Source organism: Calypte anna, chromosome 9, assembly GCF_003957555.1.
Source record: "Calypte anna isolate BGI_N300 chromosome 9, bCalAnn1_v1.p, whole genome shotgun sequence".
Taxonomy (NCBI): Eukaryota; Metazoa; Chordata; class Aves; order Apodiformes; family Trochilidae; genus Calypte; species Calypte anna.
This window is the reverse complement of record NC_044255.1, coordinates 24,142,141-24,160,492: the sequence shown is the minus strand read 5'-3', so window position 1 is coordinate 24,160,492 and position 18,352 is coordinate 24,142,141. Positions and strand designations below refer to the sequence as shown.

Here is an 18,352-nt window from a genome sequence, read left to right as displayed (position 1 = left end):
TTTCATGATGGCATGTCTTAAGAAATATCTTGAGTAGGAATTGTTCATAAACTGATTTCTTCTGTGCTTTATTTTAGGAGATAAGAAAACTTGTGCATATTATAACTATTTTATTTTAGATGCATTTTTTAGAGTCGAAAAAGTGGGGCTTCCCAGTAATGCTATAAATTTAAAGCTGTCCTACAGCAAGATAGTACAATGCAAATATGACTTAATAAGATCACAAACTGAATTTCAGCAAAACAACCAAGATTTACATTAAATTAGGAATTTTAAAACCGATTTAGTTTGTTTTACTGAGCATTTGCTTAATAACATTTCGCCTTCTTGCAATCTTTTTAAAGACAATAATTCCTCTGTGAAATGCAGGCACATCCTCAGCAGAAAAATTGAAAGCAACAGCTCACTTTCTGAAACCACACATATAGTGATAGAAAGAAATATTTCAGCTCCCCGAAATTTAATAAATCATCCCATTTCCTAATTTGATCATATTAGATGCTGATGTGGAAGAAGCATTTCAAATACCATCTCCTCATTAATATACATCAGTCTGGGGAATAGAATGGAATACTTATGCAGAGATGTCACAGTTACTGTTTCTTAGTTTACTAAGTGGAACAGGTTGATGTGATACTGGGTGCTATTTGTCACTGTCTTGCTAAAATGGTTTGGGTCGAGTTATGGAGTCCAGAAAGACGGCGGCTGATAAATCAAAAGTGGATTGAGTGGACAGGAGGCAGTGATTGATACTGTGACAGGATATGAAGAAAGGAATCTTGATACGAGCATGCATGATATTGAATATGAGAAGGAAAATGGCCCTGGAGTATGGATATTATTCAAGGAAATGAGAATAATAATAATATCATCTTGAAATTATTGCCAGGTGAAGATTAGGGTAGTTCTTATTAGAATATTATGCTTCCCTGGGCTGGAGAAACTCAGATTTCCTGTAATTTCTGTGTGGATGCAGCCTGGTTAAGATTTTTTAGAGTTTCCACTGTGCTTGTTCTGCCAGTTAATTGTATATGAAAATACTTTACATCAGAACTTGTAAAGCCAATCTTTCAATTCGTGTGCCTCTAAATAGAATTAGCCAAAATATGTTAACCTTGATTTCATACAATTACAGAACATCTCATTATAATTGCCTTGAAATATGCAAGCTTGTTTTTGTTGTCTGCCAAGTGTTTCTGGCTTTTTACGTTAAGCTGGAAACTGCTGTCTTGAAATACCTTTCACACAGTTCAACTCAGACTGACAAAATAACAGCTTGTAAAAAAAAAAAATATATATAAAAAAAGGAGAGAGAGCTGTTCTGGGGAGAGGAAGGGCCCAGGGAAGAGTGTGAAGCTCTTCTGAACTGACCATCCTGCAGACATCAGGCACCAGGAGTTCTGTTGGCTGATGGGGAGGAGATGGAAGGAATTTGGGAGTAGCAGCTACAGGAGAGGGGAGAGGGTACAAAACAGGGCTCTTTGTGCAGCTGCTGGGAGAAACCAGAAATGACAACTGTGAAGAACAAGGTTGGGCACACGTTGTCAGGCAGTGTTGAAAAGCTGTCTTCATTTATAAGAATGCTTTGGAAATACCACCTTTATAAATGGGTCCAAGGATTTTCCAAAGACCAGTGGCTAAAAGTCCCATAAGGAATAAAAAAAAATGCTATTTAATCAGAACATTTCTTTTGAAATGGTTCATTGCTGGGGTTTTTTGCCTGGTAGTTGCTACTGGAGTTCTTTTAGAGTTTGGATCTGCTGCCTAGGATATTTTTTCATGTGTCCTTGATATAGAAATGAACACAGACACAGGTACCTACACAGACCCACATAATTATGTGAGGAATCAGTGTCACTATTACCTGTTTGTCCCCTTATTGGTGGAGAAGGGGAAACTCTTTGGTCTCTTAGAATGTTATTTAATTAAAATATTGTAGTATTTCTTTCATTAAAGTTCAAGTGAAGACTTGGGGCAAGGAAGAAGGAGAGGATTGCAGATTACTGAGTTTGCTCATGTAACCTTTTGTTTTTCTGGGGCTGGTAACACCAGATCCCATTTCTTGTCCCTACAGAAAAAAAAAAAAAATCAAAATGTGCAGTTTTTAATTACGGATCTTGTTGCATTATAGGTGGTATCACCAACAGTCTCTAGAAATATTTTTAAGCTAAAATAACTGGATTTTTTTCCAAAAGGATGTATCAGTTTGTCTACGTGACTCTACTGGCAAAAACACAGAGGTGAGGCAGCAGCACTGAAGATATCCTAGAGCTACAACCCACCAATGAGCATGTTACTGAGATCTAATTGCCCTCTTTGGGAAATTAAACTTCATAAAGGCAATGCCAAGGGCTCTTAAGTTATCAATAAGGCCAGAGAGCTGCCAGTGACAGTTGCTTTGATGCCTTTCATTGGTATATATATAAAAAAAAAGCCTTAGAAAAAGATATGAATACCTAAGTGCTGTTCATTTAGAGCTTAGTATTGAGTCTAATTACATGTGAACTTTTTGTTTCTAAAGCAGTTCAGGTGTTATATACACAAAATGTCTTTTTAAGCATAGCTTATTTTTCTGAAACCATTTATTTCCCCCTTGGGGAAAGGCTTTATTTGCAGGTCACTGGTTTTTTGGGGTGAATTGTTTTGTTTTTTTTTAATGCTCCAGTTTTCTGTTTGGGAAAAGGTGCTCAAGATAGCAAGAAGAATGATTCCCCTGAGTGGAGGATTGGCTTTTTTGTTTTGATGTGTCTACAATACAAACTAATATGTATTTTTACTTCTTTTAATAATCTCTTCCTCTGCTACCAAAGCTCTGGCCATGAAATAGAAGCTTTTTTTTTTTTTTTTTTTTTGCTGCAGAGATCATGTTTCTGGAGGCACCAACATAGAGTAGATGTCTTAAGGATGCATCAATAATATAAACCCACCACTGTTTGCTGTGTAAATTCCTTCTGTTTCTGGAAAGTGAATATCAAAATGTGACACACAAAATGGTAGAATTTAGCAGTAACATTTTACTGTTTATTTCCATCTTTCATTCTTCCCAATTCTAATCACATATGACAGTCACAATATCTTGTGTAAAAAGATCCAAGTGAAAATCACGTGTTTTTGCTGCACAAATGTTCTACTCTGTTTTCTGTGGGACTCATCAGAATGTAAGATATCTAACAACAGAGCACAGGAAGCTGTTAATTCCTTATGTTTCAGAAATTCAGCCTGAATTTTGTTGGCTGTACCCACATCTTGCTTGCTGAAACTCTCTGCACCAGAGTGAAGGCTTCATGTGCACTCCCAGGTCAGCTTCCCTGTTCTCCATACTCTTACTGATGGATTACTCCTTTTCCCACAAATTCCTCACCATGTTTATCTATTATTGTCCTTCTTAATGAGCTTTGTCTGTTGCTCTGCTGTTATATTATTATTCAGGTACCATGAGGGATGGTTATAACACCTGTGTTCTTCTAACCACCCACCTTGGTCAGCAACATCTCAAGTCCTCTGTGCCTTCTGCTTTGCTGCACTCAAACTAGAGGTGAAATATTTTGTTATCTCAGATCCTGAGAGAAATTAATCACCAGAGAAATCATTAGTAATTAGTAATTCTCATTAGTAATGCTTCCCTCTCTGGCTGGAAGCTGCTCTGGCTCTTGGTGGCAGCCAGGACCTGGGGACCAGACTCTTTTCTGGCTGGTTTTCTCAGGGTATTACAGTTCTTTGCTCCTGGCCATCCTTTATGTGTCTGATATTTGTGTCCCATATAAATCCCATATTTGTCTGATATTATGTGTCCCATATAAATCAATTATACTTCTTTTACTACCTCTGTACAAACCATTTTTTATCCCATATAAAGTAATCATACTTCAAGATTCAGATAGGCAGCTGCCAGGCTTTGTTGGTGTGATACTGAGGATAAATTGGTATAAAAACTTTAGCCCTCTTGAAGCCAATGGGCAAAGCTGCTCTTGGCTTCAGTGGTGCCAGATGTTACTAAAGAGTCATGTTATAGGAAGAGGTTACCAAGCCACATCTGGAAATGTCAGGCATTTCTAGAGCTTTTGTCTTCTTACTATTAAAACAGTGTTTAGGTAACTACCTGAGGAGACTATTTTCTCTTAACCAGGTGATCTAATAGGGAAAAACCTGAAAACTTCTGTTTGCTTTTGCATAGTGGAGGGAGAACCATTTTAATATAATGTGTATTTTGAAAAACTCTAGCAAAAACTAGGCAGTTAATATCCATACCTTAATATTAACTGTAAAAAATATTCCAGATGTACTCTTGTAGAAGTTTTTATTTTGAGTCAGATCTGCATACCTCCAAAATACTGTGAAACAAATGCTTTCAATGTGGAGTTTCCTTAGCCATAAATACCATCTGAAAATGTTCTTTAGTTGCAGTTTTCACAGCATTGTGTCAGCCCCTAGTGAGGCACACTGAAAAACTCTCATTGACTTTAAAGGATTATCTTATGCTTGGCTCAAATAATTCAATTTTTTTTAATTCTCAATTGCTGATTTATATCCTAGAAATACAGGCAAGGACAGCAGTATTTTGGTTTTTTTTTTTTTAAATTATACATAGCTGTTAAATACCTATTTTTCTTCTATAGTTCTTGCTGCTTTTATATGGAAACATGCAGGAGTAAGCTAAATTGCAACAGAATTTAAATTAATCTGTGGCATAGCACTGAAAATCTGTTACCAGTCTATATCAAAAAGATATGCTAAAAGTTTTCCTGTTAGAGCTCTGAGCTTCTTGATTGGAGAATGGGTGAAAAAAAATAAAAATCCTTTTTCCTATTTTTCTCCTATATAGTCCTCTTGAAGTTCTTCCAAATTAGATTTTAAATGCCAATTAGGAGGTTGAATATACTAAAATAAAAGCAAATACAACCAAAATGGCCTCACCTTATGGCTAGTTAGGTTTTTTCTCTCAAAAGCAGAACCTTTGCTCTGAGCATGGCTTTGAGAAAGATATTCAGCTTAATGAACACATTAATTAGAACCATAACTATTTATAAGATAATTAGAAACGAAGCACGGTAAACTGGGCTTTTCCTGCAATTAATGGAGGATTAATTACTGGAGGTAATGAAGTGGATTTTTAACTGCATTAAGGTGAAGTACAGAGATGTGCAAGGCTTTGTGATAGTTGCATAATTATTCCAGGCTGTTTGAGCACAGCTCATAGGAGATGGCTAATAAGCATCATTGCATCATTATGTATGCACTTAAAAAGACTCACCACCAAAATGACTGCCTAATTATTTCTAATTGGCAGGAGTCTGTGTAGTCATTGAGCTGTTTGTAGCCATTTTAAGGTTCATTTAACTATCCTTGGGGCCATGTGATAGATGGGGGAAAAAAAGCTTCAACTACACGCTGGCCTCGGCTGGCGCCGTTAATCAATTTTGGTGGGCTTGAGTTTGAAATGCATTTGCTCATGCAGAGGTCAGAACCTGAAGCAGTCCGAGCAAAGTTTTGCTTTTTTGAAGCCACTCGACTGTATTCATTAGCAATTAGTAAAATAATTGTGTCTGTCACTGTGTTTGGATTTCCACACGACTCGGGATCCTTTCATCGCCGTCCCTTCTCGCGGCGTCTCGGCTTGGCTGGGAACCCAATCTTCCTCCAGCAGACCCTTTGAGCAACTTCAGTGCAGCAGCATATGTTCCCACACTGCACCTTTCTTCCTTCATTTGTTCCCTTCATCACTCCACTCCATTTCAACACAATCATCTCATTTGCTCCCGATTGATTGCCGAGTGAAAGTTTCTACCCAAGGACAACATTTTAGGGCTTTTAAGGGGATCTCTGAGGAATTAGTCATTGAGCATTAAGAGAGGAAGTGAGTTGGAGTCCTATTGAATTCTGATGTTTCCCAGAGTTTTGCAGCTAGAGGCATCTATTTCCAAGATGATGACAGCTCTGGAGCTTCAAGGACATCTTCTGCCAGCAGAAAGCTACGTCACAACCTCACAGATTCCAAACCTCCTCCTTTGCAGAAATGTTGGGGCTTTTGGTTGGAAATAGATGGCTATTGGGTTTTTTTTTTTTTATTGTTGTTTTTTTGAGATGTTCTAATTAGACTGTAGCTATTTTATCTCCTGGTGTCAGATTTAATGTGACATCCCATTAGGTAAGTGTCTGTGAAAGTTTTCAGTGAGCGTGTTGTCCCCTTCCACCTAATCACAACCACCTGTGGGATCTTGTTGGTGTACATAAGCCACTCATGTAGCTTAAGAAAACACCAGTGAGCAAATTGTAGGCTAATAAAATCAAGGTCAGCTTGGCCATTTTTCTGCTACAGAAAGTGGGGTTTGAGTAATTCAATATTAAAATCTAAATTTATTGTAAAAAAAATGGTAAGATTATGGTTCACCTGTAAGGTGGATTGGAGAGAGTTCATTTTGAGAAAGAAAAAAAATTATTTACCCATGAAATATTCAAATAACTGATAGGGGCTTAAAACAAGTCAGTGTGGTAGTATAAACTAAAATATCAACTAGTCCTTAAGGAAGTTTGCAAAATTCTTATATATTCTATAAAACTGTTTTAATTTTCAGGCTTTTGTAATGGTAATATTTGAGAGGAGGTTTGTTCTGGAACCCTAAATATTCAAGAAATATTTATATACAGAAAAGCTACATAAAAGTCAGCCATGCTAATTTATTTCAACAAGTCCCCTCAAATACCTGGTAGTGGAAATGCTGCTCCATAGATCATGAAAACCATTCCTAGAAAGTGCATTTTAGACTGGAACAATTTTTTTCCTCTGCCTTTGAACTTTGATTGGTTGTGTTGGAAATTCTGGTGTTAGAATTCCAAGCAGTGCTGTGTGTGCTTTCCTTTGCTGTGCCCTGGCAGTGCAGGTACTGCAGAGCCATCATCTTCTCATCTGGAACTTGGGTTTCCTCCCCTCCAGTGATGTTGGAGCTGCCCAGTGTTGGAGCACTGGTGTTACAGCAAGTGAAATTCACAGCAAACTTGGTATAGTTAAATGTTTCTTAAATTTTGTGGTGCAAACCCTCCTGAGGACTGTGGCCAAGTCTCTGAGTTATGGAGTATTCCCATGCTTCAGGTAAATTAAAAAGATGAAATTATCTGAATAATACAACAAAGTCTTGACCTTATTTCAGAACATTTTGCAGTAAGCTGATCCAAGACTGGTGGATCTTCTGGAAGCCAAGCCTGCTAACCAGAGTTACCAAGTTTTCAGTACATTGCAGCTGTGAAGTCCAAGAGATGGTTTGAGGAGTGGTAACCTCTTGATTGCCTGGGGTTACTCACTGTACCCTCAGGTCCTGCTTATAACAGGAAAGTGCCAGATGGGATCAAGCCCTTGGTGTGCTGCCTGCAGTATCAAGGAGTATTCCAAAGAGAATTTCAGCCCCACAGACTTGGTAGTTTGATGAGCAGCAGGAGCCAATAGGCATGGGGACATCAGTGAGCACTGCAGAGGCATCTGGAGGTGGCAAAAGGGTGGCAGGGAAGTTTTCCATGCTTTTGACATTGTTACTGGCTTTCAGTTCTGAAGTTCCTCGTGTCCCAGTTCCCTCCCTCCAGCTCCCCCAGCATGGGCTGATGTTCTGGGAGTCACCATGCAAGAAGCTTTTTGGAGGGACACAAGAGGTGGTGGTTTATTTTTTGGAGTCAGTTTCTTACCTCCCTAATTTTGGTAATATTCTCAGTGGTGGAAAGAAGACAGTTTACATTTTAATTCTTGCCTTCAGGTTTCAAACCTGAGATGGTTGCAGCACATCCAGGCTGCAGGCAGGTTCAGGAAGGCCACACAGTGCTGCTCTGTAATTATTTCAGGGCTTTGCTGTGGTTTTGTGAGGTTTTGGTATTTTATGTTTTAAACAAACAGCAAGGCTTAGGAGAGAAATTCACAAAGTGAGAATTCTTTGTTTGTTTGTTTGTTTTAACATGAAACCATAGGTATGTTGGAATCCCACTGTAACTGCTCCTTGTTATCACTGAAACTGAGATGAGTGCCAAGTAGTTTGTAATTCATATCAACAACTGATCAGAACAGGCATTTACACCTTGAAGCATAATAAAGGAATTTTCTTGCTTTACATATTTTTTAGAAAACAATTTGAATATTGCTGTTTCTCATCTGGATATGTTTTAATTTATGGTATTTTTCTTTTTATCCCATTGGCAGTTTCCATGCTGAAAACACCCTTTCTTTAGAATATGAAGTGAAAATTTCAGACTTACTTTCCTCTTCCTTGGAGTTTTTAATCAGTCATTAGAGATGGGGCTTGGGGAAGACACAGCAGGGTTAGAGGTGATAACTTCCAGTAAAGCAGATTTTGTGCCCACTAAGCTTGTCAGCTCCATGTTCTTCATCAGTCTCCGGCAAATAAGCTGCTTAGTATTCATCTAGGAGAGTATTAAAAACCAGACCATGCTTTCCTCTCTCTAGTCTGTGTTTGTGAAATACCAAATATTAAAGTCAGATGCATCTCACTTGCATGGAAGTTAGAACATTATCTCTGCATTTATGGGATCCATATTGAAAAAATGGTAATGCAATACAGACTGCTTGTGTTCTGTCTGCAAAAGGGTTGGTCAGTATGGTGTGATGTGCTTTTGTTTGTGTCTGTCTGCACTTGAGGAGTCTCTAAAGCCCCTTTATGACTTAATTTATTTGATCTTGTGGTAAAGTTGCTGCTATTTTCATTCAATACCTTAAGACTATTTATTTTTTTAATTTGTGTTTTAATTCTAAAAGTCTCTCAGTGTGCTAAAAGCTGTAGGTGGAATACCTCAAACTTTTTACAGCTCAGGAGATTTAAACCTAAAATGTCTGGTTATCTCTGAATGAAAGAAAAAAAATGTTTATCATGTGAATGAGCTCAAAAGTTTCAGTCTTTTCAATGAGGAGTTTGTAAGGACAAGCATGTGCTTAAGCCTTGTCTTGAAGCAGCTTTTGAGCCTTTTAGGTGATGCTGCAGGTGGCTGCAGTGCTGAAGATGGAGAAATGTTGAGAGGTTTCTGTATTTATGGTTGGATCAGTTTTGGATCTGCTGGAGTTTCTCAGAGGTCTGAGTGTCTCCTGGTGGGGCTGTGGTGCTCTGGGTTGGGGTTGGGGTTTGAGTTTCCAGTTCAGGAGAACAGTGTTCCAGGGTAGTTGGTTTGAAGCATCCTCTTAGGTAACTTTGTTCAGCTGTCTAGTATCTCTTTGTGGGTGTATTTGTTAATATTACAGCATCTCCAAGCCAGGATTGGCCTCAACCTCCGATGTTTTACAGTCCCCAAAAATACAGCAGTGGTCTTGTCACAGAGGGACAGAGGAGTAGCACTTCCCTGTGACTAATTTGGACTTTTCAAAGGCACCGAGGAAGTGGAAGAATTCAGCCTTGAAATGTCTCATTTATGTTCCTTAACTAAATATCAGAGGTGTTGTCAAGTTTACAACAAATAATTACCTGCATAGTGATTCCATCTGGGAAATGGATCTGACCTTATTTCACTGCTGTCTGATAGATCCAGATCTTCCTGTCCCAGCAGATGCAGAGCCACTGATGCCTGCATGATGGAGAAACAAATAATTTGTAGTATTTATGGAGAGTCCTGCAAGTAAGCTGGGACCTTGGTTTTGAAAATAGATTCCAGCTGTATCCAGAACAGAATAGATGTGAATGTCTGTATAAATTAATCACAAAGCCTGATGAATATTACCTGATTTGTTCATATAGAGTTCAAGTTTTGCCTAGGAACTGCCTTGAATTAAGGGAAGAAGCAGAAGGATGGCTTTTTTCTTAGTTTATTTAGCAGCCAGGATGGTGTACTGGCTCTCATTCCTTTATTATTCTGTTACTCAAAGGTTATTAGAAAATAAATTGTAGCTTTTACTGTCTTAACTACTTTAACTTTGTCTTAATCTGCTTTGGAAGAGAACATGGCATCCAGCTGCAATTAGTTGTGCTTTTGCACTCTGCCTTTGTTACCAGGATGAATATCCAAGTTTGATGCAATGCAGTTACATTTCATTGTTCTTTCCCAGACTTGTGATTTATTGCTGAAGTATTAAAGAGGCATGAATTTGTTGGGTTTTATTTGGGGCTATTGAGCTAATAATACTCTACTAAGAATTGTGTCAGCTGAGAGATATTTAGAAGAATGCCAGGGAAGAACTTGACATCTCTGAAACTTTCATTTGGGTGGTGGCTGCTGTTTGCCAACAACATAGCTCATTTTTATTTTTTTTTCCAATATTTGATTGAAAGAGCTCTTGTTTTCTTCTGTTTGAGCTGTGCTTTAATTCCTCTTTCCATTAAAAACCAAAACCCTATCTCAGTGACTGTTTCCAAATTGTAGGTTTTGCAAAGATGAGATTGTACCTATAAGATAGAGTTCAGTGCTTTAGTGCAATGTAATTGGGGAAATACTAAACAACACTGACCTCATTTCCTTTAGAACAATGAAAATTAATAGTTTCACCTTTTATTAGGCTGATATTCCAGATGTAGTGTACATTTAATTAAGTGTAGTTTCCTTTTGGTTATGGTATGTGTCTCTGCTTTTTGTCGCAAATTCTTTCTAGTTTTACAGTTTTCCACATGTTTTCTTTCACCATTTATGATTTTTTCAAAGGAGAGCTATAAGGATTTAAATCACTTTAGCATGCAGCAAAACAGGTCCCATTCAAACAATAAACGCCATTTTAAAAAGCCTTTAGATCTTCTGTCACTTCATAAATATAAATGTATAAAAACATTATGCAGTTGTAGTGCCCACCTGCTAATTAAATGCAGATTTCCTCAAACTTGTTTTAAAATCTGCTTATTTGTTTCAACTCTGTCTCTGTTCAGAATACATATGGCCCTTGTGAAACTAATTATGCTTATGGAGCAGCTGTTAAATTTAGTGCAACTAATTTTATCCAATATTTTACATTTTAATTGATTACCTGTGAAGAAATTAGCAAATTAACACTTATTGTGCAGTGACTGAATGGGCTTTTATGGATACTTTCAATTTTTACAAGTGGACCAAGTGTTGATAGAATAAAGACATTTCTTAGGATTTTAGGTTGGGAAGTTATTGGTGAGCCTTGATTATCTGGTGTGAGAATTTAGGGATCCTGAGTGATGCCAAGCATCTGTGTGTTCTGTAACTTAGACATGAAAAGCAGATTGGAAAGTAATAGCATTTCACAGAAATTTGGTAACATATGGGCTTATCTGGATCTAAGAACCCTTTGAAGATCTTTGAACTTGACTAAATGACTTAACCTTTGGCATGGTGGGTGGGTGTTTTGTTTGTGCTGCTCTGGGGGGAAGGGGTTGTGCATGCTGACAGTCTACTCTCCAGCACCATGATTTATGTTTTTCCTCCAATAGTTCCATGATTTGAACACTTTGGGACTTGCTTTAATACAAATAATAATTAATTTTTTTTTCCCTGACAGTAATAAAATAGAAAATCTTTATTCTTTGCTTGATCTGTGGACTTCTGTTCTTGTTTACTGCTGAATTCTTGGCACAGATGGCTTCTTGTAGCTCCATGCCATAAAGTTGTGTCTTTATTTGCTGTTTGGTATGTATCTTGAGCTATTTTGATAGCAATTCATCCAGGTGAAGTTGTTCATGCTGCACATGGAAATGCACTGCAGCTTGTTATTTACCAAACAGCAAATTTGTTAGGCTTTAATTTCCACTCCATGAAGTTATCCCCTGCTGCCAAGAGCCTCTGGCCTGCTTTGGATTTAACCTCAGCCTTATGGAAGTTTGCATCAAGTGTTCCCAAAACAAATGGTTGAGGATTTGGGGCTTACAGGCAAAGCAGAAAGGCATTTTTCTTGTGAAAAAGGTGACATCCAGAGCAAGGAAGTTGTGTGGCACTGAGAAGGTGCTGGGTTGGGGTCAGCCCTTGCTCCTCTGCCCCCCTGAGCCATGGAACTCCTGAATACTGAGGGGATTTTAGGCAACAAGAAGCATCATGAATCTTGTTGGGCTTGGTCTTATTTTTGACCTCAGACTTTGGAGCCTTGGTGTACCTGAGAGGTCTTACCTGCTCTTACAAGTAGATTATTACAGATGTGATGCAACAAGTCTACTTTTAATTTTTTTTCTTTAATTCTGTGTATAAATGGAACCTGGCATTTGTTCTGCTTGGACATGGGGAGGAACAGAAGTCCAGGATTTCAGCTCATCTGAGCTGCATTTGCTGTGATTCACACCTGTGAACCCTGGATGTGAAATCAGGTTCAAGCTTGAGCTGAGGAAATAAGCTCTGTAGCAATAAATATTTTAGATTCCTCATTTATTTCAGTTTGAGGGATCACACCCTGAAGTAAGGAGAGGCCTGGAATCAAACGAGGGTGGTTTGTGTTGCTGTAGGGTGCCTTTGGTTGGCTGGTTTGATATTTTCTGCTTGTTTTATTGTTTCAGATTCTGCATCTTACCTTCAGAGTTCTCAGAAATCATGGTTCTCTTTCAATAAAAAATAAATCTAATACTTAGAATGCTCTTTTAGGTCAAAAATTCCTCTACTCGAGGACTAAAGAACGGATGGATGCTTTTTAATTTGTGATGACATTATAATAAAAATCCATTTTGTGGCAGCAGATCTTCTCTAGACCACTTAGGTGGTAATGTGATCTCTTGTCTTGGTGCTAACAGAGACCTTTAATTGGAGATCTTGTCTTGCAAGGGATGGATCTGCTCCAGGAAAGGTCAAGCTGAGGGGCTGCCCTCCAGTGCTGGTCTGAGACTCAATGGCAAGAGGAGGTGTTTAACCCCAGGATGCTGGAAAAATTCCAGACTCCATCACAACATTCTTCCTGAAGATAATTTATAGCTTCATCTGGAGGCAGCATATCCCATTGTTGAGTTTTATTAAACAGTCCTTGCCTTTTAAATTCAGTGAGGTTTTTTTTTTTGTTTTTTTTTTGGTAGGTGAGTTTCCTTTTAAAGGCCTTTGGAGTTTTGCACTCCAAGAGGTGCTAAATAAAACTTTCATATGGTTTTAAAAAGTGCCCTTCCCACCCCAGCCCTCTCAGACCCTAATGAAAGTTTTCAATCAGGTGCCATCAGGGCTTTCATGAAGGAACTAAGGGAAAATTGAACTGCTCTTTTCCTAAATCCTCATTGTCCATCACTCCTCAGGTGCCAGGCAGAAGATGTACTGATCCACGATCAAGATTTAGAAAGTCATCTAAAAGAAATGAGGAATAATGAAGAGGCTTTTTGGATACATGTAGAAACAGCCATATTTTAATTCTCCTTGACCTTTTTTGGTGCAGTACATCAGTACCACTGCCCATTTATCACAGAGGGTTGGATAACATGACTGAGAACAGAATATCCTCTAGCCACGAAGAACTGGTAACCAGGACCCAATTATGTGCACAAACCCTTGCACCTCCATGCAGTTTTTTGCATTATTGGGCCTGTTTATAGGTTTGCTGCAAAGTATGTTTCAAACCCAAATCTGATATTAAGAAGCTGTGTGGCAGTGTCAGCTCTGCAGGCTCAGATAGAGGGCTGGACCTGTCACTTCTGGGGTTTTTTGGGGTTTGTTGGAACATTGTTTATTAGTAGTAATGCATTTAATATGTAAATACAAGCACTTAGTAGCAACTCTGAGTTCTTTGATTATTTACCATGCCAAATTGATCAGAAATTCAGAATTTAATGCTAAAAAAATATAATAAATTCCTTCTTCCAGTAACTCCCAGGGTGATGTTGGTAACATCAGATGACTTTGTTAATGGATGAATACTACATAGTGTGGTTTAATTTATTTTTCTTCCTCCAGAACAGAAGCAATGCTTTCTTTTTCCCTTTTGCTCAAGTGTCAGCTTGGTGTTCACAAGGATTAAATGGTTGGAGGTGGTGTTGGGAATTGTCAGACTGCCTGACATTGAACAGAGAGTGACATGAGGAATCTCCATGCTTCCCAAACTGATAAGTTGTGGGTTTTGTGTAGATCCAGATCCAGACCTCGTCAGCGTTCCTACAGTGGCAGCAGTGAGAGGTCCATCCAGAGGAGAACTCCCAGTGGATCTCGGGAAAGGGAGCGACGGAAAGGCAGAGAGAAGGAAAAAGGCAAAGAGAAGGGGAAAGGAAAAGAGAAGGAGATGTGTGGCACAAAGCATGGGTAAGTGACGTGGCCGTGGCACCATCATAACAACTGGGGACAATCTGGTTTGGGGTTTACAGTCAGCTTGCTCCATAGGACGTGGGGTTTTATGGAAGCTAAGTGAGAATTATTTAAAATCTTTGAAGACTATAGAGTGTTCTCTAGGGGTTTTTTTAAATTCTGAAATGTGACAGCATTTAAAACTAAATGAGAGTTTAATTTACAATTCTTTTCCCCCCACCCTTGATCTCAGGTGTGCTAATTAGATCTCTTCAGTTGAATATATTTTTTTCCCTAACACAATTTAAGGAAAAATGAGTGTTGGAAAGTATGAAGACTATTTCCTACACAAAGATGTTTCTCACTGTCCACCACCTCCAGTCCCTCCCTGTCAGAATTTGTTGTTTGGCTTCATCTGTGTCTCAGCACAGTTTCAGCAGAAGCACCTGTGGGTGAATGATGCCTTTCAAAACCTTCTGCCAACCTCATTTCTGCTTGAAATGCCCTGGATTCTTGATGTTGGGGTTGTTTTAAGATTTCAGAAAAGTCAATTTCTGTCACTACCTCTGCTTACACACCATGACTACCTGCAGCCTTTCCTGCCACATTTATCTTTTCCCTGGTTTTGTGATTGGTTTCAGAAAGGAAGACACTGGTGGGGCTGTGCCTGAGCTTCCCTTTGGTGGATTCCTACTGAAATGCAGAGTGGGAATTTTTAGCCTGGTGTCCTCTACCCACACTGGTGGAGGCATCTCAATTCCTTCCCTGCTCTGTGGCTTCATGCTTAGTTACTCATCAGTCATCAACTGTCTCAGCCATCACTGCATACCTGTCCATGGTTTTAACACTAATTATTCAGGATTAGCTATTTGCATGGGGTTTTTTCTTATTAACAATACATTGCTTGGACTGTTGGGAACTTCAAAGGTGGTCTCATCTACTTTAGGGGCTACTTTCCTCATTTGATGAAGCTACCTGGGACAGTTGTCTCTTCTTGTGGATGTTTTCAGCAATGAGTGGACAGAACCCCTGTGATGTTTGCAGCATGTCTGATAAGTCATGGACAAGATGCTTTTTACCTATTCAGCTGCAGTTCAAATATCTTTTCATACTTGTAGAAGATTTGAGGAGAAGCTTGGACCTTCCAGCCAAAAGTACTTTCTTTTGGGTTTTGTTTTAATTGAAGCAGAAAAGTAGGGAAAAAATCCATCCTGAGCACATAACATTTGCTCTATGTGAGGTTTTCTGGACTTTGTGTAGAAGCACATCTTAAATCACACTGGAGTCTCCAGCAGTGCTCAGTTTGCATCCTCTCTGCCTTCATGGGTTCTCAGAACCAGGATCAATAGGAGATTATTGCAAGAACAACACACAAGTGCCCAGAATTTTTTTGAAAGCAAGCAATTTGCCTTGGGTATTTTGATAACTTCCCAAGTAGCCAGTGCTAAATTTGAAAACAAAATGCCCTGTCTGGGTCATGTCCAAGGTAGTTAGGACACAGAGTACAAACTGATAATAGAAACATTTAATGACAGCAAGCAGTCCATTTGCCTCTGAGCTCAGGTACTGCCTGCTGGGCTCTGGATGGGGATTTCTTACTTGGAGCATTATAAAGGGTGCCTAGGATGATGCTGATGCAATCTGTGCTGCATCAACTTTTCTGAAGGGGGAACGACACTTTTCAGATTAATCAAATAGTGATCAAAGTGTATCTGTGCAGAGGAGATGGATCTGAGAAGCTTTTTGCCTTTACAGTTGTCAGTCTGAAGATTGAAACTGTATCAGCAGCCTATTATTGTTTATTAAAGGCCTTGCAAAGCAACATATTTGAGTACACAGGGAAGGCAGAGCTCTTTGATGCAATTGTGATTTGCAATTACTGCACAATTACTTGCTTATGGAAGGGTCTCTTGGATGCCCCAGGGAGGGGGAGTTGGGATCCTGCAGTTTGCTTGCACTGCACCAGGGCAGGAACAAGGAGGGCTCGTGTGGTTTCTCTTTGTCTTGGGTGTATTCCAGGAAAATGAGGTCAAATAAGATGTTTTCCAGTTGTGTTTTTCTGCAAGGCTTCCTCAAGCCTCCCCAGGTTCTCACCTTTCTTCCTCTCTAGCATTGTTTACATCTTTATTTTATTTTGGGGTGAAAAGTATGGAAAAGAGAAGATCTCAGCCAAGGAAGCTCACCTGTCCTCCCTGGTAGCTGTAGAGGAGGGAGGATTGTACAGCACAAACTGGGTGAACCTTTTGCCTCTGTCAGTCTGTGGGTTCATGGCATTTTTCTTTGTTTTCCACAGCAGCAGGAAGGTCTGGTACTTTGTTTGGTTTCTCTCTTGATGCTCCAAGAAAGCACCAAGAGAGAAATGTATTTTGTTTTCCAGTAACTACAAGGCTTCTTGTAGTTGTCAGTGGTCAGCAGAAGGTAGCAAGTTGGTTTTGTTGTTATTTTTTCAGGGCTGTATGTTATAATTTGGGTTTTCTTGTCCTGCAGTGGTGTCAGATGTCCTTTGGTGGGTATGGTTAGAATTAGAACTTATTATAGCTTGCCTCTGCAGCCCAGTGCCAGAGCAGATGCTGCTGCAGCATGATGTGTGCTGCTTGAGCTGGAACTTCACTGCTCACCCCATGGACTTAATGCTGGAGTAGACCAGGAAGCAGTAAAATGATTTGCTCCATCAGCTGTTTCCATTGGAGAGACAGTAACCAGGGATTGGTGATGTCCTAAAAGGTTTTTCCTTGTTTGAGTTGGGTCCAGTTTGAACAGGGAGGCAGAAAAGAGTATATATATATATATATTTATTTATTTTTTTTCCCCTCTGGCCAGATTCTGCTGTAATTAACACAGTGCTGGTCCTGGATTTTTAACTTGTCACTTACTTTTTTTTTCTGAGGCAAAAGGTCTGAATGGACACCAAAAAATGACTGTGAGGTGTACATCTGGAGGTGAGATACTGAGAGGGTACAGAGGGCTCCCCAAGGAAATGACTTTCTAGATCTAGTGTCTTGATCAGCCCTGAAGGTGCCATTCTGCAGAACCTTCCTAGAAAATCCAACAGCAGGGAAATGAGGGGAAAAATTAATCTTCTGACCTCTGTATTTGGAATAGATCCTTGCAGGTATTCCCAGGCACACCAAGAGGCAGATCTAGATTTCAGTTTAAATTCATGTATGTTTGGGAGGTATGTATTGAAAATAGCTACTTTAAAGCTCTTTATTAAATAAAGATTGTGAGAAGATGGAATCTTATATCCAGATTGTGAGAAGATGGAATATAAATTTTCAGGTCCTGGTTGATTTTATAGTTTAACTTCAGTATTTCAATTTGACAGCACTGCAGGTTCTCCAATATTAGTAGTCATATATTTGGGACTTTTCCTCCAAAGTGGAGAATCAAAATGCAGTTTTTGCACTAAGCAAGGAACAGTTTTATTTGTTTGTAGTTGGTAAAAGCTAGCAAAAGTTTTGTGGCTTGTTTTTGTGAGGGGAAGAAGCTTGTGTTTGGTTCTTAAATCAGGGCAACTTTAGAGTCTTTCAAAGCAGATCCTCTCTTCAGAGGAAACATCTCAAGAGAGATTTCAAGAGAAAAAAAACCTGCTGTGGTAATTCAGTCATGGTCCTTTGGCACTCTCAGTTCAGGGATCAGTTTTTAAGGTTGAGCCCTAAGCTTCATGAACCTGGGTGATGGTGCTGAGCTGTTTGGTGGACACAGGCTGTGTTACAGTCCCAGGAAAACAGCTGAACTCTTCTGTTCTGACAGCCTGAAATGTTTTAAGGGATACAGGATTTGTTCAGCCATTATGGAGGGAGATTGTGGTAACAGCTGCTTTGAATTTGGGTTGGGAAGCTCAATTGCAGCATCTGACAGTACTTGGTGGAAAAAAAAAAAAAAAAGTGGTGTTAAGAGCAGGTTATCAAGTTTGGAAATAGGTTTGTACTCAAAAGGTAAAGTAACACCAGCTCAGAAGGCATCCCAGCAACACATCCTAAATATTCATTAAGAAGAAAAGGATCCATCCTTTAGGTTGTCAGGATTCTTTGATTTCCAGTGGAAACTCTTTGCAGAATAAAGCTGGTGACCAGCAGGTAACAAGAAGTGTTCTCAACTAGTTCCTATTCTGAAACTGTTTCCTGTGCTGAAAAAGAAGTGCAATTTTGCAAGGAATCTCAGCTCAAACCAGTTTGCTTTTGCTGCTTTGCTCTCCTATCTCACAGTAGTTGCTGGAACTCTGTCCCCCTCCTCCTTTTTTGTT

The 18,352-nt window shown here is 39.2% G+C and overlaps 1 protein-coding gene across 1 annotated transcript in view; it reads left to right on the top strand.

Annotated features, from left to right (window-relative positions):
- The window catches only part of RSRC1 (arginine and serine rich coiled-coil 1), a 127,594-nt gene that overhangs the window by 13,227 nt on the left and 96,015 nt on the right, over nt 1-18,352 (top strand). The window contains exon 4 of the mRNA XM_030456109.1: nt 13,954-14,124. Within this exon, the coding sequence (XP_030311969.1) occupies nt 13,954-14,124 (171 nt within the window). The remainder of the gene's footprint in view (nt 1-13,953; nt 14,125-18,352) is intronic.